This window comes from Salmo salar, chromosome 07 (assembly GCF_965601325.2).
Source record: "Salmo salar chromosome 07, fSalSal1, whole genome shotgun sequence".
NCBI classification, from domain to species: domain Eukaryota; kingdom Metazoa; phylum Chordata; class Actinopteri; order Salmoniformes; family Salmonidae; genus Salmo; species Salmo salar.
In genome coordinates, this window is record NC_138297.1 from 53,910,557 (window position 1) to 53,937,692 (window position 27,136).

General features: G+C 42.4%; 2 protein-coding genes across 4 annotated transcripts; both read left to right on the forward strand.

Moving 5' to 3' along the window:
• The first annotated feature begins 5,346 nt into the window (after window positions 1–5,346).
• Window positions 5,347–13,199, forward strand: LOC106609539 (high-affinity choline transporter 1). The gene is made up of 9 exons (XM_014208468.3): window positions 5,347–5,531; window positions 9,727–9,910; window positions 10,041–10,154; window positions 10,318–10,473; window positions 10,918–11,066; window positions 11,446–11,589; window positions 11,866–12,019; window positions 12,148–12,365; window positions 12,492–13,199. The coding sequence occupies exons 2-9, from the start codon at window positions 9,727–9,729 to the stop codon at window positions 13,056–13,058; spliced, it is 1,686 nt and encodes a 561-aa protein (XP_014063943.1). The 5' UTR covers window positions 5,347–5,531; the 3' UTR covers window positions 13,059–13,199.
• An 864-nt stretch (window positions 13,200–14,063) lies between these two features.
• LOC106609532 (uncharacterized) lies at window positions 14,064–25,441 on the forward strand. Of its 3 annotated transcripts, none has more exons than XM_014208453.3 (9): window positions 14,064–14,261; window positions 14,956–15,158; window positions 20,347–20,439; window positions 20,545–20,640; window positions 20,906–21,016; window positions 21,210–21,330; window positions 21,435–22,008; window positions 23,725–23,789; window positions 23,885–25,441. In XM_014208453.3, the coding sequence occupies exons 1-9, from the start codon at window positions 14,249–14,251 to the stop codon at window positions 25,234–25,236; spliced, it is 2,628 nt and encodes an 875-aa protein (XP_014063928.1). In that variant the 5' UTR covers window positions 14,064–14,248; the 3' UTR covers window positions 25,237–25,441. The 3 variants fall into 3 exon arrangements, with proteins under 3 accessions (XP_014063928.1, XP_014063929.1, XP_014063927.1); XM_014208454.3 differs by having other exon boundaries at window positions 15,030–15,158; XM_014208452.3 differs by having other exon boundaries at window positions 14,064–15,158.
• The last annotated feature ends 1,695 nt before the right edge of the window (window positions 25,442–27,136 follow it).

The following is a 27,136-nucleotide window of genomic DNA, read 5'->3' on the forward strand; positions in this document are numbered from 1 at the left end:
TTTCTGTGCCGTTCTACTTTTCTCACGGTTAGGTTAATGGTACGGTGACCGCGAATGGTTGGCATCAAGTCTCATATATATATATATATATATATATATATATATATATATATATATATATAACAAAATGCAGTTTTGTCAGTTTGGAAGGTTTTTGTCTGAAATATAGTAAAATCCAGTTACTATGGATATTGTATCTTAATTCTACTTTAAGATTCCTCAATGAAATGAAAAACGACAATTTTCATGCTTTGTTGTACGTTTTGGTACATAGAAGTACAAATGTGTGTAGATTATCACAGCAATACAAAGTTCCAGTATAAAAGGCACATTCATAATTGCCCTCCTAAGATCCATTAATACTTTGTCTTCCAAAACGGTGGTGCAACACATTTGTCTCAACAACCCTCGTAGTGGCATGAGTAGTGTGTGTATGAACATGTCACAACCTCACTTCCAAGAATGGATTCATTTGTTTGTATGCTTTTCTTCTTGGGATTTGTATTCCCATGGTCTGCTATGTGGGTATTGTGGTGGGAACTGGTATTGTGGAGGTGGGTGAAAAGACACTGCTCTTGATAAGGCAGTCTGCCCTGGAGATTTGTGGGAGAGAGATGCTCTCCACTGGCTGGTGAGGCGTTAAGCCACAACCTCGGGGGAGGTGTGGGTACTGCTGGTTGAAACGGGGGGCATCCTTGGCCTTATTGTCCTCAGATCCATGGTGTGACCTGGGACAACCCCCTCTGAGGGCCAAATCGCAAGAGTCCTTACCCTCACACGGCTTCTACAGAAATAGAAAACTGTAAATGTAAGGGTGACTGCCAGAAAGAGGCAGCAGACCACTAGCAGAGCTGTCAACACACTGGCCATCCAATGAGGGGTCTGTCTGTCGCACTGATACACCAGTGGGTTCCGAGGCTGGGACGGTGTTGACAGAAGTGGGATATGGAGTACTGGTGGAAAGAGTGGGACTAGAGGCTGTAGTTGTGGCAGTAGTTGGGCTGGGGAAACAGTCATGCCCGAAACTCACAGGGCCTACCTTGCTGATGGGGAACTCTGGGAGCATTGCCTGGCTGAATGCAGGGCTACTCTGTCTGGCCTTTGAACTAATTTCCTCCCACATGCGCCAGACCCGACCCACAGACCACCGTCCCTCGACACCATCACCCCCCACCTGGCATAGGGTGAAGTTGTATCAAGACACAATAGTTGATCCAGGTGCCAGGGACAGCACGGCAAGGTGGTGGCTGCCAGAGTCATTGAAGAAGCGGGACAGCTTGTCCAGGAGAAGCTCCACCCTGTGGCGCTGGCTGAGGAGGGAGTTAAGACTCCGGTGAGGCTAAAGCTGTGGCAGGGCTCCGCATGGCTGCGGTGGAGGTCCAAGGTGAGGGGGAGCCAAGCCCTGATTGTCCCGAGCAGCCAGCAGCAGCTGCTGAGGGGCAAACTGCAGGTCCACTTCCAGAGGGACACCGTGCAGCTCAAGTCCATCCAAGACCACCCAGGACCCCAGAGTCACAGGAGGGCCATCTATGAACGTCAGCCCCGGGGAGAGGGACTCTGCTGCCCCATCCTCTGGATCCAGAAATGTCCTTGATGGTATTGTGTAGTGGAAAGAGAAGCCGACAGTGGCTTCCAGAAGTGGGATGGACTGCAACACTTTGGGAGGGAGATCGGAGGGCCCTGGAATAATATCAGTACATATTTAGAAAGACCGTTACGTCATGCCAAAGTTCTTACAGAGAGGAAGTTATGCATGAGAAATGTGATGTGAAAGTTAGTAGTAAACTAACCTGAGGCAGCTGAAGGAGACATGGGCTGAGAAGATGCTCTAAGTACTCCAGTTGGAGCAAGGCCCAAAGAAACCTCGCGTCTCAACTGGACCTGATGAGAAGCTTGAAGTTGTCATACTCTCCAGCCTGGTGCTGAGAATGGCTTGATTCTCTGGACATACTCACAGTTGATACCGTCTCCGTTTTGGTGGCTGTGTGAAATGTAGGCCTCTTCAGTGATTGTGTGAAACACTCTAGGGTGAGTAGGGATGGTTTGAGAGGCATGGACAACAAATCGTCTCTTGTGCCAGATGGTGGTGATTGCAAAACACCCTCACAAGCAACAGGATGTTAGAGGGTAACCTGAGGCCTGTGTTAGTTCTAGGTTTGGGACCCCAGTGTGTGTCTCCAGGATGGCTGTGGGGTATGACATCATCAAACTAGTGGAAGGCTCCAGAGCAGGTATGTGTGAAAGCTCCAGTCTGACTGACTCTGGCACCTGCGTTGGTGGTGGGAGAACTGCATTTGGGGTGGCTGTATGACGCAGAGGTTGCAGGCCCCTCCTGATCCTAGAAAGCAACCCCTTGCAGAGAACCCACCACCCTAGTATGGGGACTCCCAACATGGTGGTCAGCCGACCTGAGGCAGTGCTATGCTCCAAAATCAGGACTAAGTCTGATAACTGCTCCCCCACCCCACAACCGACCAGCCACAAGAGCTCGGCAGCCTGCCCTCTTCCCAAGGTCCCTTTCCCCGAGTAGCGTCAGCAGTCAGGGGATCCTGCCTGCACACCCTGGTTTTCTCTCTTTGCAGTGCAGTGGGGCCCCTGAGCGAGAGGAGGTGCATGGAGCCAGGAGCCATTCGCAGATAGTCAGCCATTGTGCTGGTCAGCTGTACACGTTGGTCTGCGTCCAAGCTGCCAGGGTCCACCTGAAGCATTAGATCAGCCCAGATGATGAAGCATTAGATCAGCCCAGATGACAGTCTCCCCCACAGGGCAGACGAGACCGGCCCTGTCAGACACACCACCAACCAGGATTAGGGTCAAAAGAATTATTAGATTCGGTCAGTTTATGAAGTAAATTTAAATACCTAAATTGGAAATGAACAACTAAATCATAAATTGAACAGATCACATTTATTTAAAGCTGGAATCCTTAATTGCAACATCCATTATTTATTTTTTTACTTATAAATGAATTATATATACCTATATTCTTCAAGATTCAATAACTTATTACCTTATGAGCTTAGTTCAACTGTCATACCCCATCAGAACCCAAAATACAAACATGTTTTACTCCAATGTTTGTAAACAATATAAATGTAAAAGTCTGTATAGCCTTAAAATATGGTTTAAACTCATTTTGATATCATGGATGGTCACTCCTTGCATCTATAGCTCTATGAATTTGAGAGTGGTTACATTTCACCAGGCCAATCCCTCAGCATTTTACCGAAATCAGTTACATTTAATCAATCGATACATGCAATGCACATGATGAATATAAAATGATCAATGTCCTCTCTGTGTGTAGAGAATATGCTCCTCTCTCCCACTGTTCCATTAAGGACATGAAGATGAAAGTAGGTAATGGATACACAGTAGCCTGCGATGGACACTTGACGGGGGTTCTGCCAAGCCAAATAGCTTGCCAGTCTTCTCGGTGAACGCCAACCACCTTGGTGTTGCATCATGATTGGCCAAAGAGACCTGAAGGAGTGAATGAACTTTCATTCAGTAACCCTTTTCCTCCATGAGTTACTTAATTATTCTGCCAGGCCTATATGGCCAAATTGTAGTTGTGTAGTCCATAACTCCCCAGCCAAATGAGTAAACAGTGCCCCCCACTCGTGTGTTTGAAACAAGCATTCGCTACCAAGCTATTGAAATATCAGCCTCTAGTTGACATTATTAATGGCCTTGGATTTACATGGCAACTTTCAGTACAGTCAGCTCACCTGATAGTGCTGTAAAGGTCTCTGTATTACATTTACATTTACGTCATTTAGCAGACGCTCTTATCCAGAGCGACTTACAGATGGGTGCATTCACCTTATGATATCCAGTGGAACAACCACTTTACAATAGTACATCTTTTTATTTTTTGGGGGTGGGGGGGGCTGTATGGCTGGCAGGGGGGAGTGGAAAGTAGAAAGCTGTCCCAGCTTGGACTGTGCGGTTTGGGAGGCCCTGCTGCCGTCCAACTGGAGGACAAGAGTGCGGTTTCACCAAGCCCTGGGACTTCGACACATCCCAGCAGCATCAAGATACAGAGGGGAGAAAAGTTCAAAAGGCATGGACTCTACTTCCTCTGTACCTTCGTATCCAATAAGGAACAACACCCGTTGCACCAGGTATCCGTTTTGGAGGGTGAATACAACGTATCATGTCTCTTTGTCACCCCTCTCCCATTTCCCCCAGTCATCCAAACCGACAAATAAACACTTATTCCAATTGAACTTGTGCGAGGATCCTCAGGCTTATGAATACATCTGGTCCAGAAGAAAACAGTAATCAAGGTCCAGGAGAGTAGTGGAATGTTCCTAGCAGGAAGCACCAGTTGAACATGATCCTTCAAGTCGTCCTCCGCATTGGTGTCATACCATGTCATTATGTGTCCAATTACTAGGCTGCCTGGTTACAAGGAAACCAGAAATGCTACCAGGCAGGGACCCTCCAAAGGCTTCTATGACCCATTCAAGGCTGGCTGAACACATTGCTTTCTATAGTTTTATATGTTCAGGGTTCCACTTTACTATCATATCGAAAATAATATAAAATACCCTTACATTATAACTGTAACTCAAGTTTAAGTAGTCTACATAAATGAAATGCACCTGTCAGCTCATCTATGTAGACAAAACCCTGTAGCAACATGCACAAGATACAGCCACATCAAAAAACAGCCCCATCCACCCCTATTCCTCAGCCATGTCGTATTTCATCCCCCTCTTACAGTTGTGATGGATAGAGTGGGGGATGTTGACAAACCCAGGGGGTGACATCAACGAGAGACTTTCGGAAAAATAAACTATCACTGGGTTTCTCAATGCCGCTAGGCTTTAGTTGTCCTGTCCCTTGTTCAGCTCTCCACTGTGAAAGAATGTGGTCACGCAACAGGACAACAGTGGTCAGTTGTTGCTCAAAGTCTCAACATTTCCCTTTTGCCTTTTTCTTTACTTATGGAGTTGAGTAACAGAGCGTTACTTAGCTTAGATTTTAATTGACGCAGTTTCCCTGCAGTGAAAGAATGTTTGGCTTGAGTTGCAAGCTGACCCTTGACAAAGTGACCACCTGGTCCCGCTGGGTTTGGGTTTATGCTGTGGGGTCACACCTGAACTAACTTGTATTGGGGTCCACCATGTCTGAGCAGGGTGTCTGTTCAGATAGATACCTGGATATGGGCCAGGCAGTTTAATAATTAACATGAGGAAATTGGCGCACTGGAATCCCAGACCATAATGATTCCTTATAAGGGATGTAACTGACGATGACAGAATAGTAGAGTAGTAGTGCAAAGCTAAAATAAATCAGTAAATCATAAATTCCACTAATATATTTTTCACAGTGTGGTCAACACATGGTTTTACTATTGTTTTTGCATTTTAGTCCACATGAGTGTACTGTAATGATCAATTATTAACTTGTTATATTGACTACACTAATAAACTCCTAGGACTAGAGGGAGGAGTTAGAAGATATTCTCTAAGTACATTTAGGTTTTTCCTCTGAGAGGATCAAGGAAATTGCACATCGAGGTAAGTTTAAACAGTTCCTAGCATCTTATATTTGTTTTGTCATATTGATCGAACTTGGGAGTACACTTTGGTATTTCTCAATGCTGAAACATCAATCAAAGAAGTATCTACTGAACTTGAAGAGAAATACTACAAAGTATATAAAACCAATTAAATATATGATACAGTATCTATTGAATATTGGAACATTAAAATAGGACTAAATGTATTTTCAAATGTTATACTGTACTTGCATAATTGACTGACATTTAGAAATATAATAACATTTGAAGGGTGTACTGTACCGTCTTTGGTCTGTTTTAGGATAATATTGCGAAGACCTATTACAGAATTGTACAAGATCTGTTTATTTACATAACAATATGATTGTCTCAGTTTCCATATATGAAACCACAATGAATTTGAATGCAGAATGATATAAACTTTTTTTGTGTGTAGTAATTATAGTGTAATGCTACATTTATGACAAGTCAGAAACTCAGCAACCTCTGAGTTAAAATAAACGTAAGTTGTTTGCGTAGAGCTTCCTATTGGTGGATTCTGATACTTTCCAAGTGTGAAACTTGGGTATCATCTTTCTACAACGAGTTTCGAAGTTTGACATTTCCGAGTTTCCTAGTTCAGACTCAATCAGCCTGACTAACTGGTGTCTGTATGTAGCTTCGCTGCTTTTATAGCCTCGTTACTGTATATAGCCTGTCTTTTTACTGTTGTTTTATTTCTTTACTTACCTTTGCTCACCTAATACCTTTTTTTGCACTATTGGTTAAAGCCTGTAAGTAAGCATTTCACTGTAAGGTCTACTACACCTGTTGTATTCGGCGCACGTGACAAATAAACTTTGATTTGATTTGACATGCAGCATAACTATTTTGTAACTATACAGTAAATACATTACCATTTTCTTATGTGCAAGACCACCCACATATTTCCATCCACCTCTAATATGTAGTTCCAGTGTAATACCTTTGTAAAGAGATTTTTTTGGTATGGGATGCGTGTGCATGTGCGTGTGTGTGTGTGTGTGTGTGTGTGTGAGTCAGCATGTTAATGAAACCGACTGACTGACTGAATGCAAATCTGCTCTCTCTTTACTGGTTGCCTTGGTGACTTCTTGGGCTAAGGTGAAGATGAAGATCTATGGCGACATCTCTGACCACAAATCCCTCCTAGCTTTACCGTTATTTGGGTTTCACGTTCATTTCGCCCATATATTCCATGTGGAGAAGACTGCTGTGGAGTGGACTCCTTTCTGTTGTTCTAAATGCTGGTGTTATGCAAATTAGGTTGGAGTTCACCCTAACAGTACGTTTATACTGGGCATTACTTTGAGAAATCAAACAACCAGAAATCAGTCATTTCACAAGGAGACATTGTCAGAGGTTGTCCACTATATGCGACAAATTGCAGAAGTCATTATTTTTCAAAGGAAGGAAACACCTTCTGTTAACCCTCCTATTATGTTGCGGATCAACTTGACCCCTAAAATACTAGTTAACCTCTCTTTTTCTCCATGAAATTAAATACCTTGTTCTCGTTTAGCGTCATGAACCTAACTCAAAATGTGGACACACTGATGTGTTGTGGAATGTCTATAGAGTTTGTGTACAAACATGATGTGAGTCATTTTGACCAGGAGGCTTTCATGTGTACAGATATTTGCACAGGTCCAAAATAAACAAATGTCTGATGTATTTTGTTTTGACTGGTTCTGATTGCACTTTTATAATAAAGTTTGGGTGAAAAGGAGCATTACCAAGCTTCTCAGTGTGAGAGCAGCAGATCTTAACAAATAGTTCTTAAATATAGAGTTCTTTAAATAATGTTCTTCCATTTCTTCTTTCTGAAAGGTCTGACAAGACAAAATCAAGTTTTGGTTGTTTTTACTTGATTCTTTGACTGTCTTGAGTGTGTTTAAACTATACGGGTCAATCTGACTCATACTACAATGGCCGTACATTTTTTTTGGAGCAAAGCACCAGGGTTAAAGACTGAGGCAAACCAATTCTGGTGAACAGAAATTGGCAAAAAGTTAGGCTGAACTTTATGAAAATCACAGAAGAAAACCACTGTGCGATTAACCAATCGGGGGAGGGAAGGTCTCGCTAGCTTGAACACCGGGCTGGATTGGCTATTGATAAGTTCACTACCTGTGTGAATGTTGTTTGATACCACAAGCTACATTTCTTTGGAAATAACAAACTGAAGTGATCCGGGCATGTCCTCTAGCAAGAGATGCCTCCGACAAAGTGACGGAGCCCATTCATTTTCAGTGTAAGGAAGTAAGTTAGCAAGGCAAGAGAAGCTTGCTGAACAGACCCTGAACAGGGTGGGACTTAAGTTGGGGAAAGCTTGATATATGTAAATTATTGCCAATATTGCACAACCAATTAAAGCTTAGAATAGCTTCCAGCCCCTACTGGATTGGCTGTCAATACCTAGCAGCACCTATCATGTTGTTGGCTTGCTAGCACCCACATGGCAAGCTACTCAGGGCGAAGCTAGCGTGGCTAGGTGAAGCATTGCTTGCTGGTGGATATTGGCCATTTATAGTAGACAGCCTCTGAGCGATTTAACAGTTTGCATCAAGAGGCAACCAGAGTTTTGCTAAACATGCAAATTATCATTAGATGTACGTAAAAAGTAAGAATTAGTTGAACTTTTGATGGACAAAATGGACAAAACTATACAAACTCAGCAAAAAAAGAAACGTCCCTTTTCAGGACCCTGTCTTTCAAAGATAATTTGTAAAAATCCAAATAACTTCACAGATCTTCATTGTAAAGGGTATAAACACTGTTTCCCATGCTTGTTCAATGAATCATAAACAATTAATGAACATGCACCTGTGGAATGGTCGTTAAGACACTAACAGCTTACAGACGGTAGGCAATTAAGGTCACAGTTGTGAAAACATAGGACACTAAAGAGGCCTTTCTACTGACTCTGAAAAACACCAAAAGAAAGATGCCCAGGGTCCCTGCTCATCTGTGTGAACGTGCCTTAGGCATGCTGCAAGGAGGCATGAGGATTGCAGATGTGGCCAGAGCAATAAATTGCCATTTCCGTACTGTGAGACGTCTATAACAGCGCTACAGGGAGACAGGACGTACAGCAAATCGTCCTCGCAGTGGCAGACCACGTGTAACAACACCTGCACAGGATCGGTACATCCGAACATCACACCTGCGGGACAGGTACAGGATGGCAACAACAACTCCCCGAGTTACACCAGGAACGCACAATCCCTCCAACAGTGCTCAGACTGTCCGCAATAGACTGAGAGAGGCTGGACTGAGGGCTTGTAGGCCTGTTGTAAGGCAGGTCCTCACCAGACATCACCGGCAACAACGTCGCCTATTGGCACAAACCCACCGTCGCTGGACCAGACAGGACTGGCAAAAAGTGCTCTTCACTGACGAGTCGCGGTTTTGTCTCACCAGGGGTGATGGTCGGATTCACGTTTATCGTCGAAGGAATGAGCGTTACACCGTGGCCTGTACTCTGGAAAGGGATCGATTTGGAGGTGAAGGATCCGTCATGGTCTGGACTGAGCTTGTTGTCATTGCACATCCTCCTTCCTCATGTGGTACCCTTCCTGCAGGCTCAACCTGACATGACCCTCCAGCATGACAATGCCACCAGCCATACTGCTCATTCTGTGCGTGATTTCCTGCAAGACAGGAATGTCAGTGTTGTGCCATGGCCAGCAAAGAGCCCGGATCTCAATCCCATTGAGCATGTCTGGGACCTATTGGATTGGAGGGTGAGGGCTAGGACCATTCCCCACAGAAATGTCCGGGAACTTGTAGGTGCCTTGATGGAAGAGTGGGGTAACATCTCACAGCAAGAACTGGCAAATCTGGTGCAGTCCATGAGGAGGAGATGCACTGCAGTACTTATTGCAGCTGGTGGCCACACCAGATACTGACTGATACTTCTGATTTTGACTCCCCCTTTGTTCATGTCTGTGGAACATGTTCAGTTTATGTCTCAGTTGTTGAATCTTGTTATGTTCACTTAAATGCTTACACATGTTAAGTTTGCTGAAAATAAATGCAGTTGACAGTGAGAGGACGTTTCTTTTTTTGCTGAGTTTACGTTTTTGTCCATCTCTGTGTGACATTGGCCTAAGTCTCGATGGTCTGTCGTCAATATTCATATATCTTATAGAAATTCCCTCTCCTCCCTGAAGATGGCGCTTAACTGGCCCGGCCTGCTGTCGATCGGGGTGTTCTACCTCATCGTCCTCGCGACAGGCGTCTGGGCGTCCAGGAAGTCCAAACGCGAGGAGAGGAAGTGCACTGGAAACCTTAGTGAGGTTGCCATGGTTGGAGGGCGGAACCTCAACATCTGGGTCAGCATCTTCACTACCACAGGTGTGTAGTCAACCTAACTAACTTGTAACATAAGATCACCCAGATTTGAAAGTCATTGAGTCTCTTTCAAAGTACTTTAGTGTTTTTCAATGTTTAGTGGTTGTTCTGTGTGACCACCCACTCTCTACAGCTACATGGGTGGGAGGAGGTTTCATCTTAGGCAATGCTGAGGTGGTCTACGACCCTAAAAGGGGCCTGGCTTGGGCCATTGGACCAATAGGCTCCTCCCTTAGCCTGGTTGTAGGTATGTATGGTTATGTTATCATAATACTTGGGCTGTGGAGGCTGCTGAGTGGAGGATGGCTCATAATAATGACTGGAATGGAGCGAATGGAATGGCATCAAACACATGGCAACCATGTGGTGTAAGGTAAATAATTCACAGTAAATGGATTTGACGGCTGCAGGTGCGTTGTTCTTTGTGAAACCGGTCCGAGAGAAGAATTACGTCACCATAATGGATCCGTTCCAGGAGAAGTACGGAAACACGTTTACTGCTATTTTCTTTATCCCATCACTCCTTGCTGACATCTTCTGGATAGCCTGTGTGCTTGCTGCATTGGGTAAGTCAGTTGTTCTGTCAGTAAAATAGCCATCACAGCACCTTTTGGCACGTGCCATGACTAGAGCCACGTTTACCTGGTTATGACCTGGTTATGTCACATGGAAAAACTGTCTCTAGCTTAGATTTCTCTGAGTGCATCTGATGTAATTTATTGAAGAATAAGCAATTGTTTTCCACCACCACATTATCTGGAAGCATGAGAATGAGTCTAAACTCTTACATTATTAGTTGGTGATGTTGGCCAACTCCCTGATGCATGAATGAGTGCATGAACCTGCATGGCATGTCTGTAAGTTATACATTGGGTGAATGGTTGAGGCCTTCTAGCGACATCATGACACTAGATCTCCGGGATGTTGTTGGCTATAGGCTACACACAGAAGCTTGCAAGCTACTACGCTAGCTAGAATGTGTGAACAATCTGTACAATGCTTTACTCTAGGGGGAACGGTGAGTGTGATCATGGATATCCCATCACCTTTGGCTGTGGCCCTGTCTGCTGCCGTGGCAGTTCTCTACACATTGCTGGGAGGGTTGTACTCGGTGGCCTACACTGATGTCATCCAGCTCATCTTCATGTTCCTCAGCCTGGTGATAAAACTTTGTCCTGCACTCTTACAAAAAATAGTTTCAAAAGGGTTCTTTGTCTGTCCCCATAGGAGAACCCTTTTTGGAAAGGGTTCAACATTTAACCCAAAAGGGTTCTACCTGGAACCAAAAAGTGTTCTTCAAAGGTTTCTCCTATGGGGACAGCCGAAGAACCCTTATTGGTTCTAGAGTCAACGTGTTATAGCGAGTGAGGCACGTGTGTGGTCTACTGTATATATACACGCCAAGATTCACTTTATTTACGTGTCAGAGTTTCTGTATGGGAATTGCTTCAACTTTTGTTTTTCTTCCCTTTCAATGGTTTTGTGGTTTCGTTTTTTTTCCTTTCAGTGATTTTGTGGTTTTGTTTTTTCCCTTCCAGTGGTTCTGTGTGCCCTTCATACTGATGAGCCCCGCCTCAACAGACATTACAGTCACAGCGGTGACAAAGCTGTATCAGGAGCCATGGACCGGCAGGCTGAAGTTGGCAGATGCAGGGTGCTGGCTGGATGACCTGCTACTGGTGGTAATGTCAACTTAAAGTCACATTTCACTCCAATTTCACAGTTTGTCAGAGGTGTTCAGACCTCAAACATGGTCTAATATCTACTTGATTCCACATCACAGACCATCTGTTGTATAGATCTTTATCTAAATGTCTCAATCCCAAACGAAGACCCTATAATTTTCATTGTATTGTGTTACCTTTCTATTTTCTGTGCTGGTTGTTTTCTCATTTAGGTCCTGTCACTTTTTGGATTTCAACATTTTTACGGTCCATTTCAATGTCTCGCTCTCTCAGACTCTAGGTGGAATCTGTTACCAGGCCTTCTATCAGAGAGTCCTGGCCACAGCCACTGTGGCTCAGGCTCAGTTCACCTGCTATGCTGCCTCTGTCTTCTGCTTCATCCTCGCCATACCACCTCTTCTCATTGGTGCTGTGGCAGCATCCACAGGTACAGCTGTGTGTTCATCAAAATGGAGGAGTAGGCTTCATGGGAGGAGCCGACTCTGTCCCAATAATGTCAATCAATGGGAGTTCTGTAAATCTCATATGCTTGCTTTTTTTCTCTCCCTCACTTAGATTGGAACCAGACCAGTTTTGGTCTACCTACTCCCTACGAGCAGGACAAGGCGGGTATGATTCTGCCCATCTCCCTGCACCACCTGTGTCCACCTTTCGTCTCTCTTGCCGGAATCGGCGCCATTGCTGCTGCCGTGATGTCATCGATTGACTCTGCCCTGCTGTCATCTGCGTCCCTTTTTGCCCGAAACATCTACAAAAACATTTTCAGCAAAAGGGTGAGAGAAAGTTGGAGAATCTACTTACAAACATCTTAGTTTATTCTATGTAACTATTTATTTGTAAATGTTTCCCACAAATTTACAGAATCGGGCACTGTGATTGATTTTTCTTCTTCATTTTAGGCCTCTGAGAAAGAGATTCTACTGGTTGTAAAGGTGTCCATCCTACTGTTTGGTTTGATGGGGGCGGGCTTGGCAATGACGACCTCCTCTGTGTATGTCTTCTGGATTCTCAGTGGAGATGTGATGTACACGGTGGTGTGTGCACAGTTGATCTGCGTCCTCTTTCTGCCTGGGAAGGTCAATGGGTATGGTGCCTTGGCAGGCCTTCTGGTAGGGCTACTGCTGCGGCTCCTTGTGGGAGAGCCCCTGCTTGGTGTGCCTGGACTCATGCCCCTTCCCTGGGACAGCCTACACGAGGACGGGCGTCTGCTGCATGTCTTCCCGTTCCGCACCGGCATCATGTTGGTCTCTCTGGCCACTATCCTGGTTGTGTCACGTTTCGCAGCCTGCCTTTTCCTTAAAGGGCTACTGCCTGACAACTGGGATGTATATGGACTTGGTGAAAAAAGGATGATTTTGATGAAGGATATGGTAGCTAAGGATCTGACTGAGAAGATTGGACTGAACACAAGGAAGATGGACCCATCTCCTCATGCGAGCACAGAAGATATGAGCTCTTTACAATGACCTGGGGTCCCATCATGTAGATAGTTACATACAACGGCCAAAGGCCAGGAACAGGCAGGACTCAAACACCACAGCACAGTTAAGACTCTTAATTCAATAAAGAATGTTACCTTTTCAAAGAAATGTAGCTTGTGGAAAGTACTGTTTCCTTGTTCTTGTTACTTGTATGCCATCTTCATGTTTATGGTACATTTGTATGAATATCCTTCAAAGACTGTTTGTTTAGAAAGCAATAAAAATACAAGCTAAATAACGAGTGATCAAGCATGAATGACACCACCCTAGTTAGGTGGAAAAACAAGATAAAACGGTGAACTGTTACTTTAAGAGTTTGTCTCCCAGACACATATTAACCCAGTTCTGGACTAAGTAGCATTTTCAATGGAGATTCTTTGTGTGCACATTCTGGATCCTGAGTGTCTATAATATCATATACACAGTGGTGTTACCCCAGTTAGCGATCCTATTTCTGTCTAGACAGGTCAATGAATATGGAGTGTGTTTGGGCTTTGGGATAGGGCTTTTCCTCTGTGGCCTGTTTGATGTGCCCACACACGCATACCTCTTCTTTGCTCTTTCCCTTACTTCTCTCCTCAGCCACAATCCTTCTTGTGTCATGTTTGGCAGGCCACCTTTTCCTTACTGGCTACTGCCCCATAGATGGGATGTGTTAATTAGGTCTGTCAGAAGGTGATCTTTAACAGCTGTGGCTGCTAAGGATCAGACTGAGGAGAAAGGACTGAATACTGTCAAAGAAAATCTAAGGCCTTTCTTCTGCCTGAATCTCATTTACAGTTTAATTAATTTGGTATTAATGAACTGATCAAATTAGTTGTCAATTAATCAATCAATTATTTATTTAAATGGTATTCAATTAAATAAACATGTTTATGTTTTTGTTAGTTACTTCCACCTCATCAAAAAGAAAAAAGAAACAGCTTCATGAATGATGTAAAGTAAGTTACTTCATGAACAGAACACATGCAGCGAAAAGGACTTTTATTTTGACAATTTTGTGGACGTTCCCACCCGGAAGTAGCTAAATACTCGAGGACACGTTTTTTTCCTTCTGTTTTGTTCATGCATTTTAGAACAACATCTAATAATAATACTGCTGTTTTACAGCAGAATGCTGTAAACAGTTTTCAGTATTGATACAGTCATTTAGCAGACTTATAACACAGCAAAAGATGGATGCTTTGGGTATGTAGCTAACAGCTTCCTGTAGCTAGCCTAGTTATATATGGCTTCAAACTTGCTGTGGACATTGTAGCACACAGTTTATTTTTGTATGAGGGATTTATATGTCTATATGGCCCCAGCTAGCTAGCTTTGCAACCTGGTCTCAGAGTATGTCGTATTATTCTGTATGTAAATCAGTAACCTGCCATTTATTATGAAATGTTAAGTTTCGTATGGTATGTAATAATTTGTGGATGTCCATCAGCCATTTTGTATATGTTTCGAAGTACAATATTACGTATTATATGTTACAAATGTTCAAACGTACGATGTTACGAATTTGCAAACGTATGATATGTTACGAATTCTAGCTAGGTGGCTAACGTTAGGGTTAAGTTTAGGAGTTAGGTTAAAGGGTTTGGGGAAAAGTTAGCTAACATACTAAGTAATTGCAAAGTAGAAAAAAGGTAGTAAGTAGTTGAAAAGTTGATAAAATGCTAAAGTTGTCCTTGATGAGATTCGAATTAGCAACCAGACATTCGCAGTTCGGCACAAGACCGCCGTTAGACGAAGACTTGTTTCTACGCATGAGTTTAGCTAGCCAACGTTGCCATGACATCTCCTACAAGCAAGATCAGGGATTTCTATTGGAGAAGCAGTTATCGTTATACTGTACTGTCTTTGATTTTACTGTACATCCTTCTCTACACAATAGATTACCCCCTCCCTTTCTCCTCCCTGCGCCTTTTGGTTCCACCTCTACGGCTGATGTCTGCATTTATGTGGCAGGTAGCGCAACAGAGGGCCATCAAGCACTATGGGAAGTTAGAGGAATTTGTGACAGTGGTTACACAAACTGTCCCAGAACTTATAACTGACAGGCAGAGGACATTGCTTCTTCTGGCATTAAGGGCAAGGGTAAGTAAATTCTGAAACTTACCCTGGGTGTAGAAATGTGTTTAATAATGTGTCAGGTGCATGAAGGGCTGTGTCTAGCCCAAGATGTACTCTTAAGGAGCCTACCGTTACTCCTTAAGGTCCAAGGACCTTATGCTATTTTCAGAGGTAGATTGGCTCTGGCAGGCACACCAGCCAAATACTCCTATATAAACGTGAAACGATTTCAATTGTTACGTGATACGGTTCTAGAAACAAAACACCCTCTACTTTCATATCACATCAAAAATAATTTCACAAATGCAAAAATGTTCACTTACTGTACACTGTTTTAACCGGCTTTATCACAGTTGCAGCAAACAGTATTTTTCTGCCGGCCTTCTTTGGTTACACACAGGTATGCTAGATTGATAATTAGCGCAATTGGTCCCTCTGTCTTCCGTAAACATGCACTGTAACGAGATATGGCCGCGTGGGAACCATAATTATCCCTATAAAGGTGTGTATCAATTACATTTTTTAAATTATTATTTCTCGCTAATATGAAAGGTCCTTATGTTTCCAAAACCGTACCGCAAGCGATGCGTGTTAATGTTCAGATTGAGCATAGGGGCTCTTAACAAAACTCTGTACAGAAGACGCCTTCATCCAATAACTCTTATGTGTAATGTAATAAAAGTTAAATTAATAAAGGTTAAATAAATAAAAAATAATGGAGCTGAGAGTCATGATCAAGGGCTAGGCCATGTAGACTTGACAGTTAATGCAGTTTTTGTATTCTGATCATGGAAATCCGAACACATCATGCGTCTACACCTACATTTAAATGTGTCCCGATTCCCTTTTCCTGCCTATATTCAAATGCCAGTATGCATTCTGCAAATGGTGGAATAAGCAAAATATGATAACACGACAACAACTTGATGGCAGTAGTTAACTACTTTAGCTTACTAGCCAGCTAACCTCTGTAGCTCGTGAGCAAGCAAAGTTAAAGGGATTGCAAATAACTCTAGCCAAAAAAAGTGCATTATTTTTCTAAATATTAGCTAGCAGGCTAGCAATTATGAGGCCAGCAAACACGTTCCCCACATCAGATCAGCTCTGCAAAAGATCTGTGAAAAGATCTGATGTGATTGATCAAAAGACCAATTTGTTGAAAAATATCAGAATTGGGCTGCCTGTGTAAAAACAGCCTTTACCTATATTTTCAATGCTTTTTTTAAACAGTAAAACACAAACAGAACAGCCAGAGGGCTTCCAAAAAGGAATAATAGAAGAAGAAAAAAATAATACAAATCCACATTATATCAATTCAAATACAGCCATGTAGCGAATACATTTTTTAGACATTTTGTTTTGTATACGTTTTAATGACTCTAAATAGTTTTCCAAATCAGATAAAAAAAATTAAGAAAAGGGGATTTTTCATAAATTATTTGTGTATGAAACATTTTCCTAATAAAATTGAGATTTATGACATACTCAAGTTCAATTGTGGAATCAGTGTAGTAAAATAATGTCAAACCTAGATATTTCAATTGTTGTATGCATTTTGTTGCCAAGATATAGTTTTACATCAGTCCAGAACACTTCACTATGTGAACAATGACAGAAAAAGTGTTCAATAGATTTAGTTTCTAGTTCACAAAAACTGCATTCACTGGTAACATCAGGTATATATTTAGAAATCAAGCTATTACACGGATAGAAACTATGGATAATCTTAAAGGAGATCTCCTTTACTTTATTGGTCACCATAAATTTGTGTGGAGTGAGCCAAGCACGGCGCCAGTTTACATCAAACGATAAAATATCGCAGAGGGAATACACTTCCTGTAGAGAATATCCCTTAATAAACAATTGTTGAATTTCTTATCTAGTAAACCTATGCCATTCACCTGGATATCGCTTACAATAGATATTCCAAATATGCATTATTCTGAAGTAAATATTTTATCCCACTAGGTATAGCTTTTATAACAGTGTCATATTCCTTGCTTGAAACCCCAAAGTTGTATCGTTCCATAAATTCTCTCAGTGTACATAGATTCCCACAAATACTAACTAATTGGCTGACAAAGACAATGTTTTTCGAGAACCAGTTACGTTAAAATAAATCTTGTTTCTATGTAATATCGACCCATTATTCCATATTAAACATTTATGAGGTGAAAAGTTTATACAGCAAAGCCCAGCACATTAAAGCCTGCTTGTGAAAAGCCGCCATATACAGACATTGTAGTAAAAACTAAGCCCTCCGAGCTTCAGAAAAACAAAATGAGGTATAATATTCCAGAAACGGAGGATTTTTTTATGTACCTATGTACCAGTTGACTTTTGATATCTGATTGAAGAGAGTGAAGTCTAAGACATTTAGACGGCCATCACAAACCCTGTTGGTGATAACATCTATTTTCATTTTATGTGGCTTGTTTTTCCATATGAAGTTGTACAAAAGCCTATCTAAGGTACAGCAAGTGGATTTGGGAATGTCAATAGATGAAAAAAGATAGCCCCTCAGCTTTGGATAAAAGCACGCTTCCTTGAAGACTTAAATCCCTCCCTAACCATGAGGATATTTTTTTTTTTTTACAGATTCAGTTACAGGGTTCAAATTAAGATCATTCACAGCCTTAACATTTTTGTTGATCTTTACACTGAGGTAGGTTACAGCATCTTTTTCAGAGATGTTACAATCTGCTAGATTGACAGCTCCTTTCAGAACAAACATCTCACATTTGGAAAGATTTAATACCAAACCTGAGATTTTGGAGAACTGCTTCACAATATCCAATGCTAATCTAGCTTGTGACACATTTTTCAAAAAAAGTGATGTGTCATCTGCCAGTTGGGATATCTTGATCTCTCTGGCCTGGAATGTAATGCCTTGAAATTGACTTTGATGAACTAATGAGCATAAGATGTGAGATACTAACAAAAATAAAAAAGGTGAGATTGGACAACCTTGTCGTATTCCTTTGTAAATGTTAAACCTTGAGGATATTCCATGACAGAGTTTGATACAGCTATTGCCACCATTATACAGAGTTATAATAGCATCAACAATAGAAAATAACCAAACATCAAATGCTTTCTGAAGATCCAAAAATAAGATAACAGGGAAGTCATCCAATAGATTACAATACTCAACCAAGTCTAACACCAGCCTCAGATTATTAGATATATGGCACCCTTTCATAAATCCTGATTGACATTCATCAATCAGATCATTCAAGTAAGACTTTAACCTTTTGCAAAGATTAAGGCTATAATTTTGTAGTCTTTATTTAGGAGTGTGATTGGATGCCAATTATCAATATTTAAGAGATCCTTGTGTGGTGTAGGTATAAGAGTAATAACCCCTTGCTTCAGAGAGCCAGAGAGTTCTCCCTTCTTTTTAGTCTCCTTAAAGGTTTCAAGTAAAAATTGTGCTGTTGAGAGGGATAAAAGTTAAGGTTACTCAGAGCAAGCTAAAATCTCTCTGCACTCGCCGCCATCGTCCTGGAACCTCTTATATTTTCAATGTGATCTTCGTGTTCTGATAGCAAAGTCACATGTACAGTTGAAGTCGGAAGTTTACATACACCTTAGCCAAAAACATTTAAACTCAGTTTTTCACAATTCCTGATATTTAATCCTAGTAAAAATTCCCTGTCTTAGGTCAGTTAGGATCACCACTTTATTTTAAGAATGTGAAATGTCAGAATAATAGTAGAGAGAATGATTTATTTCAGCTTTGATTTCTTTCATCACATTCCCAGTGGGTCAGATGTTTCCATACACTCAATTTGTATTTGGTAGAATTGCCTTTAAATTGTTTAACTTATGTCAAATGTTTCAGGTAACCTTCAACAAGCTTTCCACAATAAGTTGGGTGAATTTTGACCCATTCCTCCTGACAGAGCTGGTGTAACTGGGTCAGGTTTGTAGGCCTCCTTGCTCGCACACGCTTTTTAAGTTCTGCCCACAAATTTTCTATAGGATTGAGATCAGGGCTTTGTGTTGGCCACTCCAATAGCTTGACTTTGTTGTCCTTAAGCCATTTTGCCACAACTTTGGAAGTATGCTTGGGGTCATTGTCCATTTGGAAGACCCATTTGCGACCAAACTTTAACTTCCTGACTGATGTCTTGAGATGTTGCTTCAATATATTCACATAATTTTCCCACCTCATGATGCCATCTATTTTGTGAAGTGCACCAGCCCCTCCTGCAGCAAAGCACCCCCACAACATGATGCTGCCACCCCCGTGCTTCACGGTTGGGATGGTGTTCTTCGGCTTGCAAGCCTCCCTATTTTTCCTCCAAACATAATGATGGTCATTACGGCCAAACCGATCTATTTTTGTTTCATCAGACCAGAGAACATTTCTTCAAATAGTACAATCTTTCTCCCCATGCGCAGTTGCAAACCATAGTCTGTTTTTGTTATGGCGGTTTTGGAGCAATGGCTTTTTCCTTGCTGAGCGGCCTTTCAGGTTATGTCGATATAGGACTTGTTTTACTGTAGATATAGATACTTTTGTACCTGTTTCCTCCAGCACCTTCACAAGGTCCTTTGCTCTTCTGGGATTGATTTGCACTTTTCACACCAAAGTACGTTAATCTCTAGGAGACAAAACGCATCTCCTTCCTGAGCGGTGTGACGGCTGCGTGGTCCCATGGTGTTTATACTTGCGTACTATTGTTTGTACAGATGAACGTGGTACCTTCAGGCATTTGGAAATTGCTCCCAAGGATGAACCAGACTTGTGGAGGTCTACAATTCTTTTTTTGAGGTCTTGGCTGATTTCTTTTGATTTTCCCATGATGTCAAGCAACGGGGCACTGAGTTTGAAGGTAGGCCTTGAAGTATATCCACAGGTACACGTCCAATTGACTCAAATTATGTCAATTAGCCTATCAGAAGCTTCCAAAGCCATAACATCATTTTCTGGAATTTTCCAAGCTGTTTAAAGGCACAGTCAACTTAGTGTATGTAAACTTCTGACCCACTGGAATTGTGATACAATTGTTGGAAAAATTACTTTTGTCATGCACAAAGTAGATGTCCTAACCGACTTGCTAAAATTGTAGTTTGTTAACAAGAAATTTGTGGAGTGGTTGAAAAACGAGTTTTAATGACTCCAACCTAAGTGTATGTAAACTTCCGACTTCAATTGTAAGTGTCAAGTGTAGACACGGCCAAGGATACAGTTGATATTTTTCAGGTAACTCTTCAGCTGTTTCAAGGTGAGCATCCAGAGGACCTCAACAAAATTAAGATCCATCTTGACAGATTCTCATCCTGTGGTCTTTCACAGGTGAGTTGGTATGGTATGTTCTTGCACTTTTCTGTATATAGGGTAAAATATCACGTTTTCTGGTTGCCCTGCTTTTTGTATCATTGTGTTGGGTTTATGTTACAGAATAATGATGCACAGATGGATGCGTTGGAAGCAAACTTCCTCAAGCTCACCAAAAACCTTCTTGAAGACCCAGTCGAGAGGATCCAATTCTTCAAGGTATGGAACTGTTTATTCCCAGCTGGCTTAAATCTTAATTGTGAATAACAACATTTCGTCACTGAATAGCAGACATTATTAACCAGTTGAATTATCAAAAAAAGTTTATAGTTAATGTCTGACGAATGGTCAGTCTGCCCTTCTGCTATAGCAACTGTGCCAAGGGCAGCAACATCAATATTATCTATCCTTGGTTTGCGGACGTACTTGTCTGTCATACAAATTGTGGGACTCCTTTCACTTGCTCTCTCTATCTCCCTCTCAGGCAGATTTCCCTGTGGTGTATGGCTGTGATTTTGACAGAGCTTTGCAGGCACTTGTTTGTCAGTTCCTCTCCAGACTAGAAGATCTGCTACCAGTGCCAGACCTTAAGCAGGTAGAGAGAAAACCAAGGAGATGTAAATATCACTGATATTCAATGCAGTCTTTATGAGCTCCATTTTGGCTCTGTTTGTTGTTATATCATCATCTTTAACATGTTGCATTTAACACATTGAGAGCAATGTTTGAGATGTAAAAGGATTTATATGCTTTTGTTACACTACATTTTCGGTGTACTGTCTTCATAGACTGCATCCTGGCTCAGCGCTGTACCCTCTGCCTCGGATGAGTGTCTGCAGTCTCTTTCTCACACAGAGGACCTGCAATACCTGCTTCAGCACCACACATGCTGTGGAAAGTTAGACAAACGTGATAATCTAAGCTCCTTTATCACAAGAAACACATTGTGACATGTTAACTTTTCTGACATACTGACTTTTTACTTTACTGTCCTCTACCCTTGTGTCTGTCAGTATTTCCCTCCTCGGCAGAAGACTGCATCCTCGCTTCACTATCCCTCCCTACCACAGTGGGAGTGGCATATGCCTTTGACAGCAAATTAGATGTCTTGCCTAACTTGGAAGGCTCTACCCATGTAAGAAGACAGATGGAGACTTTGTCAGACAGCAGAGATTATCAACAGGCAGAATCAAGAGCATGTTTAGATGGAAACCAGAACAGTAAAGAAGACAGAGTGTCTACCATGGGTAGCGATGATGATGAATGCACAGAGAGAGGTGTGGAAGAGGAGAATGAAAACATAAGTGCTGTGGGAAGGGTTATTACCGAACCAAAGGACCAGAGGAGATGTGAAGGGGCTGTTGGGGACCTGTGTGCTGCTGGAGCACCAGACCTCACAGCCAACTCTCCAATGGTCACCTCCAGTGTGGCTGAAAAACCCTCAATATTTCCCACCCGAATTACACTCAAAAGTAAAGGGGACCACAGAGTCAATTCCTCCAAGATATCTAGAAAGAGCCCAGAAGGGAGGATGGCTGAGTCCAGTGTGAACTCTGATACATCTCTGTTTGAATCCTCACAGGAAACGTAAGAGCAAAGTGTGTTGGAATTGTGCTTGTGAATTAGGTTTTTATTTTATTTATTTTTATTTCACCTTTATTTAACCAGGTAGGCCAGTTGAGAACAAGTTCTCATTTACAACTGCGACCTGGCCAAGATAAAGCATAGCAGTGCAACAAAAACAACAACACAGAGTTACACATGAACAAACGTACAGTCAATAACACAAAAGAAAAGAAAAGAAAAATAGAAAGATCTACGTACAGTGTGTGCAAATGTAGAAGAGTAGGGAGGTAGGCAATAAATAGGCCATAGAGGCAAAAATAATTACAATTTAGCATTAATACTGGAGTGATAGATGTGCAGATGATGATGTGCAAGTAGAGATACTGGGGTGCCAAAGAGCAAGAGGGTAAGTAATAATATGGGGATGAGGTAGTCGGGTGTGCTATTTACAGATTGGCTGTGTACAGTGATCGGTAAGCTGCTCTGACAGCTGATGCTTAAAGTTTGAGAGGGAGTTATAAGACTCCAGCTTCAGAGATATTTGCAATTCGTTCCAGTCATTGGCAGCAGAGAACTGGAAGGAAAGGCGGCCAAAGGAAGTGTTGGCGTTGGGGATGACCAGTGCAATATACCTGCTGGAGCGCGTGCTATGGGTGGATGTTGCTATGGTGACCAGTGAGATGAGATAAGGCAGGGCTTTACCTAGCAAAGACTTATAGATGACCTGGAGCCAGTGGGTTTGGCGACGGATATGTAGTGAGGGCCAGCCAACGAGAGCATAGAGGTTGCAGTGGTGGGTAAGAAATGGGGCTTTGGTGATAATACGGATGGCACTATGATAGACTACATCCAGTTTGCTGAGTAGAGTTTTGGGGGCTATTTTGTAAATTACATTGCTGAAGTCAAGGATCGGTAGGATAGTCAGTTTTACGAGAGTATGTTTGGCGGCATGAGTGAAGGAGGCTTTGTTGCGAAATAGGAAGCCGATTCTAGATTTTATTTTTCGATTGGAGATGCTTAATGTGAGTCTGGAAGGAGAGTTTACAGTCTAACCAGACACATAGGTATTTGTAGTTGTCCACATAGATGCTGCAGGGGTTGCTGAGGTGTTGGCTGGGGTAGGGGTAGCCAGGTGGAAAGCATGGCCAGCCGTGGAAAGATGCTTATTGAAATTATTGGGTGTATTTAGAGGGCAAGTTGTTTAGGATGATATCTAAGAGGGTGCCCATGGTTACGGAGTTTGGGTTGTACCTGGTAGGTTCCTTGATAATTTGTGTGAGATTGAGGGCATCTAGCTTAGATTGTAGGACGGCCAGTGTGTTAAGCAAGTCCTAGTTTAGGTCACCTAACAGTACGAATTCTGAAGATAGATGGGGGCGATCAATTCACATATGGTGTCCAGGGCACAGTTGGGGGCTGAAGGGGGTCTATAACAAGCGGCAATGGTGAGAGACTTGTTTCTGAAAAGGTGGATTTTTAAAAGAAGAAGCTCGAATTGTTTGGGGACAGACCTGGATAGTATGACAGAACTCTGCAGGCTATCTCTGCAGTAGATTGCAACTCCACCCCCTTTGGCAGTTCTATCTTGTCGGAAAATGTTATAGTTAGGTTTGTTTGACATACACCACCAACACCATGCATTTTTACATTTTAATCCATTATATTAAACTACTGTTATCTACTACTATTGTGCATTAGTATTTAACTGAACATGCGCTGTGGATCCTCCCCTAACAGGACTGGTGCTGAAGAATCAAGAACATTTTCTCCAGACCATGACAACACAGAAGAGGAAAACAACGGTAAGATTTTTGAAACTTACTTATAAACGGGGCCCCAAGGATTCCATAGTTGTGCAAAGACAATGGCATTTATTTTCTTGCTTTATTCTCCACAGAACCTGCTTCGGGGGAGTCTTCTCGGCTTTCTAGCTGCGCTCAACCACCACCTAGTGACGCATCACCATCCTCGGAGACCCTTTCCAAAGCATTGTCCACTGCACGGCGTATTGCCAACAAGTGCTCCCAGTGTGGAAGGTGTTTTATCTATCCATCTCAACTGGTTCAGCATCAGCGAATTCACACTAGAGATCGACCTTACAAATGCACCCAGTGCGGAAAGACTTTCAGTAATTCAACTGGGCTTTCAAAACACCACCAAAAACACTGTCTAGATGCGACCTTCGATTGCCCCAAGTGTGGAGAGAGTTTCAGATCTCTCCGCGAGCGTTTCAAACACCTATCTACTCACAAGTCCCTCAAATGTCTGTTGTGTGGAAAGAGTTGCCAGACGACTTCTGATTTGCGAAAGCACCAGCAAACACATAGTGTGACGCCTTCGTTCAACTGCTCTCTCTGTGAAAAACGCTTCAAGTTCCTGTCGAGCCTAACCAGGCACAACAGGACCCATTCAGTGGAGGGGGGGTATGCTTGTTCCAAGTGTGGGAAAACATTTGGATCTTTAAGTGAACGGCTCCAACATAAGAGGACACACAGGGCACAGCTCAACTGTACGGAGTGTGGACGGAGTTGCAGTTCCCGCTCCGAACTAAAGAGTCACCAGCAAACTCACTCTCGTGAACCTCTCTTCAACTGTCGACACTGTGAAGACAAATTCTTTGGGTCAGTTGAGCTGAAGATCCACCAAAAAACTCATGCAGTGGACAAACCCCATCAGTGTGATGCGTGTGGAAAGTGCTTTGGCGCCTTAGCCACCCTTGTACTCCACCAACGAACACACACGGGGGAGAAACCCCACACATGTCCTCGTTGTAATAAGCAGTATATCTCCAAAAGTCAGCTGACGTCACACATGCGGACTCACACGGGCGAGCGTCCATACAGCTGCTCTTACTGTGGGAAGTGTTTCTCTCAGTTGGCTAATCTTACTGTGCACACAAGGATTCATACGGGGGAGAGACCTCACATCTGCTCTCAGTGCAAGAAAGGGTTTTGCTCAGTCGGTGACCTGCAGAAGCATGAGCGCTCTCACACCAAAGAGAAACCTTACAGGTGCACAGTTTGTGGAAAGGCCTTCACAGTGTCAAGTCATTTGACGGTTCACATACGCAGTCACACAGGAGAGCGCCCCTACACCTGCACTGAGTGTGGAAAGAGTTTTGCACAGAGCTCTGTCTTAACTAAACATCAATTCACCCATACAGGAGAGAGGCCATACCCATGCCATCACTGTGTAAAAAGTTACACCCGTCTCACACACTTGAAGAGACACCTACAAACACACACTTGAGGGAGTCCGGTGTGTTTTCCTGTTTTGGTTTCATTCTGAAAAGCGTTACCATGGATCTGCTGTTTCACTGTCTGTCAATGTGTTATGCTGAATAACGTCAATGTATAACTGAAAACCATGCTCACCATGCCTTTTTCTCAAACTGTAGTTTGTGTACATTACTGCCAACATGGATGGAAAATAAAAATTTCAAAATATAAAATAACCTCTTTCAAGTTTGTGTCATAAATGAGGCATTTTATGATACTTTCTAGCTTGGCCCTGCTTCTCTTTGGACGTTTGGGCCTGCTTCTCTCTGGAAGTTTGGGGTTTGAGTCAGAGTTTATTTTGAATGTAACAAATGTCAGCATAAAAACCAATACAAAAACTGAGAAGACAATATTTGAACTTTGAAATACAACTGTATTTTTGTTCTTCAATGCAAATGAAAGCTGTTACAGTAGGCTTAATTTATTATATTCTACCTTACTTATTCTATATATAATAAGCATTTGGCTTAATTAAAAATAATACACAGAAACAGGTGTGTACGTAAATGTAAATATTGTTTTTTATTAAACTTTTATATATTACCGTTTATAGATTATAATTTGAACACTTAAACTGCTACAAATGTCATCTACATTTCCACATGGAGGTAGTAGGTATTTTAGCAATTACGAGTGTTTTGTAATGTTATACGTAAACTTGTATGCAGGTGTGTGAGGTGTAATTATGGCTTATGGTCATGTGTATGCAGGGCCACATTCAGTTGCCAAACTTTGCAGTGTGCGGGTTTCTTCTTTTTTCTCATCTTATTCAACTGTTACCATGCACCTGCAAAAAAGTTAGCTCAGATGTGCGAGTGCCTTTTGAATATTAAAACGTTGCATATAGAAATAGAGCCGACATGATTCCTTGTCAGAGCGGCATGTTTGTTTTACATTACATATATCTGAACGTTCCAAAACTAACTTGTGACCTACTGAACGTGCCCCTAGTATGTGAGGTAGCTGTGTCATGGTGACTGGCCTATGCCCATATATGGAGTTCCTGCTGCAAAGGCTGAGATGACACAGACAGCCCAATTCAGATACGTTTTCCACTAACTGGTATTTTGACCAATCCGATCAGCTCTGAAAAAGATCTGATGTGATTGGTCAAAAGACCAGTTAGTGGAAAATATCTGAATTGGCTACCTGTGTAAATGCAGCCAAATATTCATTTCAAATCAAATCAAATCAAATACAACATGGTAGACCTTACAGGGAAATGCTTACTTATGAGCCCCTAACCAACAATGCAGTAAAAATAAATAAGTACGGATAAGAATAAGAAATAAAATGAACAAGTAATTAAAGAGCAGTAGTAAAATAACAATAGCGAGACTATATACAGGGGGGTACCGGTACAGAGTCAATGTGCGGGGGCACCAGTTAATTGAGGTAATATGTGGGTAGCGTTATTAAAGTGACTATGCATAGATGATAACAGAGAGTAGCTGCGGTGTAAAAGAGGGGGAAGGGGGGGGCAATGCAAATAGTCTGGGTAGCCATTTAATTAGGTGTTCAGGAGTCTTATGGCTTGGGGGTAGAATCTGTTTAGAAGCCTCTTGGACCTAGACTTTGCGCTCCGGTACAGCTTGCTGTGCGGTAGCAGAGAGAACAGTCTATGACTAGGGTGGCTGGAGTCTTTGACAATTTTTAGGGCCTTCCTCTGACACCGCCTGGTATAGAGGTCCTGGATCGCAGGGAGCTTGGCCCCAGTGATGTACTGGGCCGTTGGCACTACCCTCTGTAGTGCTCCAGTTTCAACTGTTCTGCCTGCGGCTATGGAACCCTGACCTGTTCACCGGACGTGCTTGTTGCACCCTCGACAACTACTATGATTATTATTATTTGACCATGCTGGTCATTTATGA

Bases quoted from the DNA above. Each gene is read 5' to 3' on its own strand.
- LOC106609539 (XM_014208468.3), top strand. From the start codon at position 9,727: ATGGCGCTTAACTGGCCCGGCCTGCTGTCGATCGGGGTGTTCTACCTC. The intron at 9,911-10,040 runs GTGTGTAGTCAA...CACTCTCTACAG, and splicing joins CAGCATCTTCACTACCACAG to CTACATGGGTGGGAGGAGGT. The intron at 12,020-12,147 runs GTACAGCTGTGT...TCCCTCACTTAG, and splicing joins TGCTGTGGCAGCATCCACAG to ATTGGAACCAGACCAGTTTT.
- LOC106609532 (XM_014208452.3), top strand. From the start codon at position 14,853: ATGACATCTCCTACAAGCAAGATCAGGGATTTCTATTGGAGAAGCAGT. The intron at 22,009-23,724 runs GTAAGAGCAAAG...CTCCCCTAACAG, and splicing joins TTTGAATCCTCACAGGAAAC to GACTGGTGCTGAAGAATCAA. The intron at 23,790-23,884 runs GTAAGATTTTTG...TATTCTCCACAG, and splicing joins CACAGAAGAGGAAAACAACG to AACCTGCTTCGGGGGAGTCT.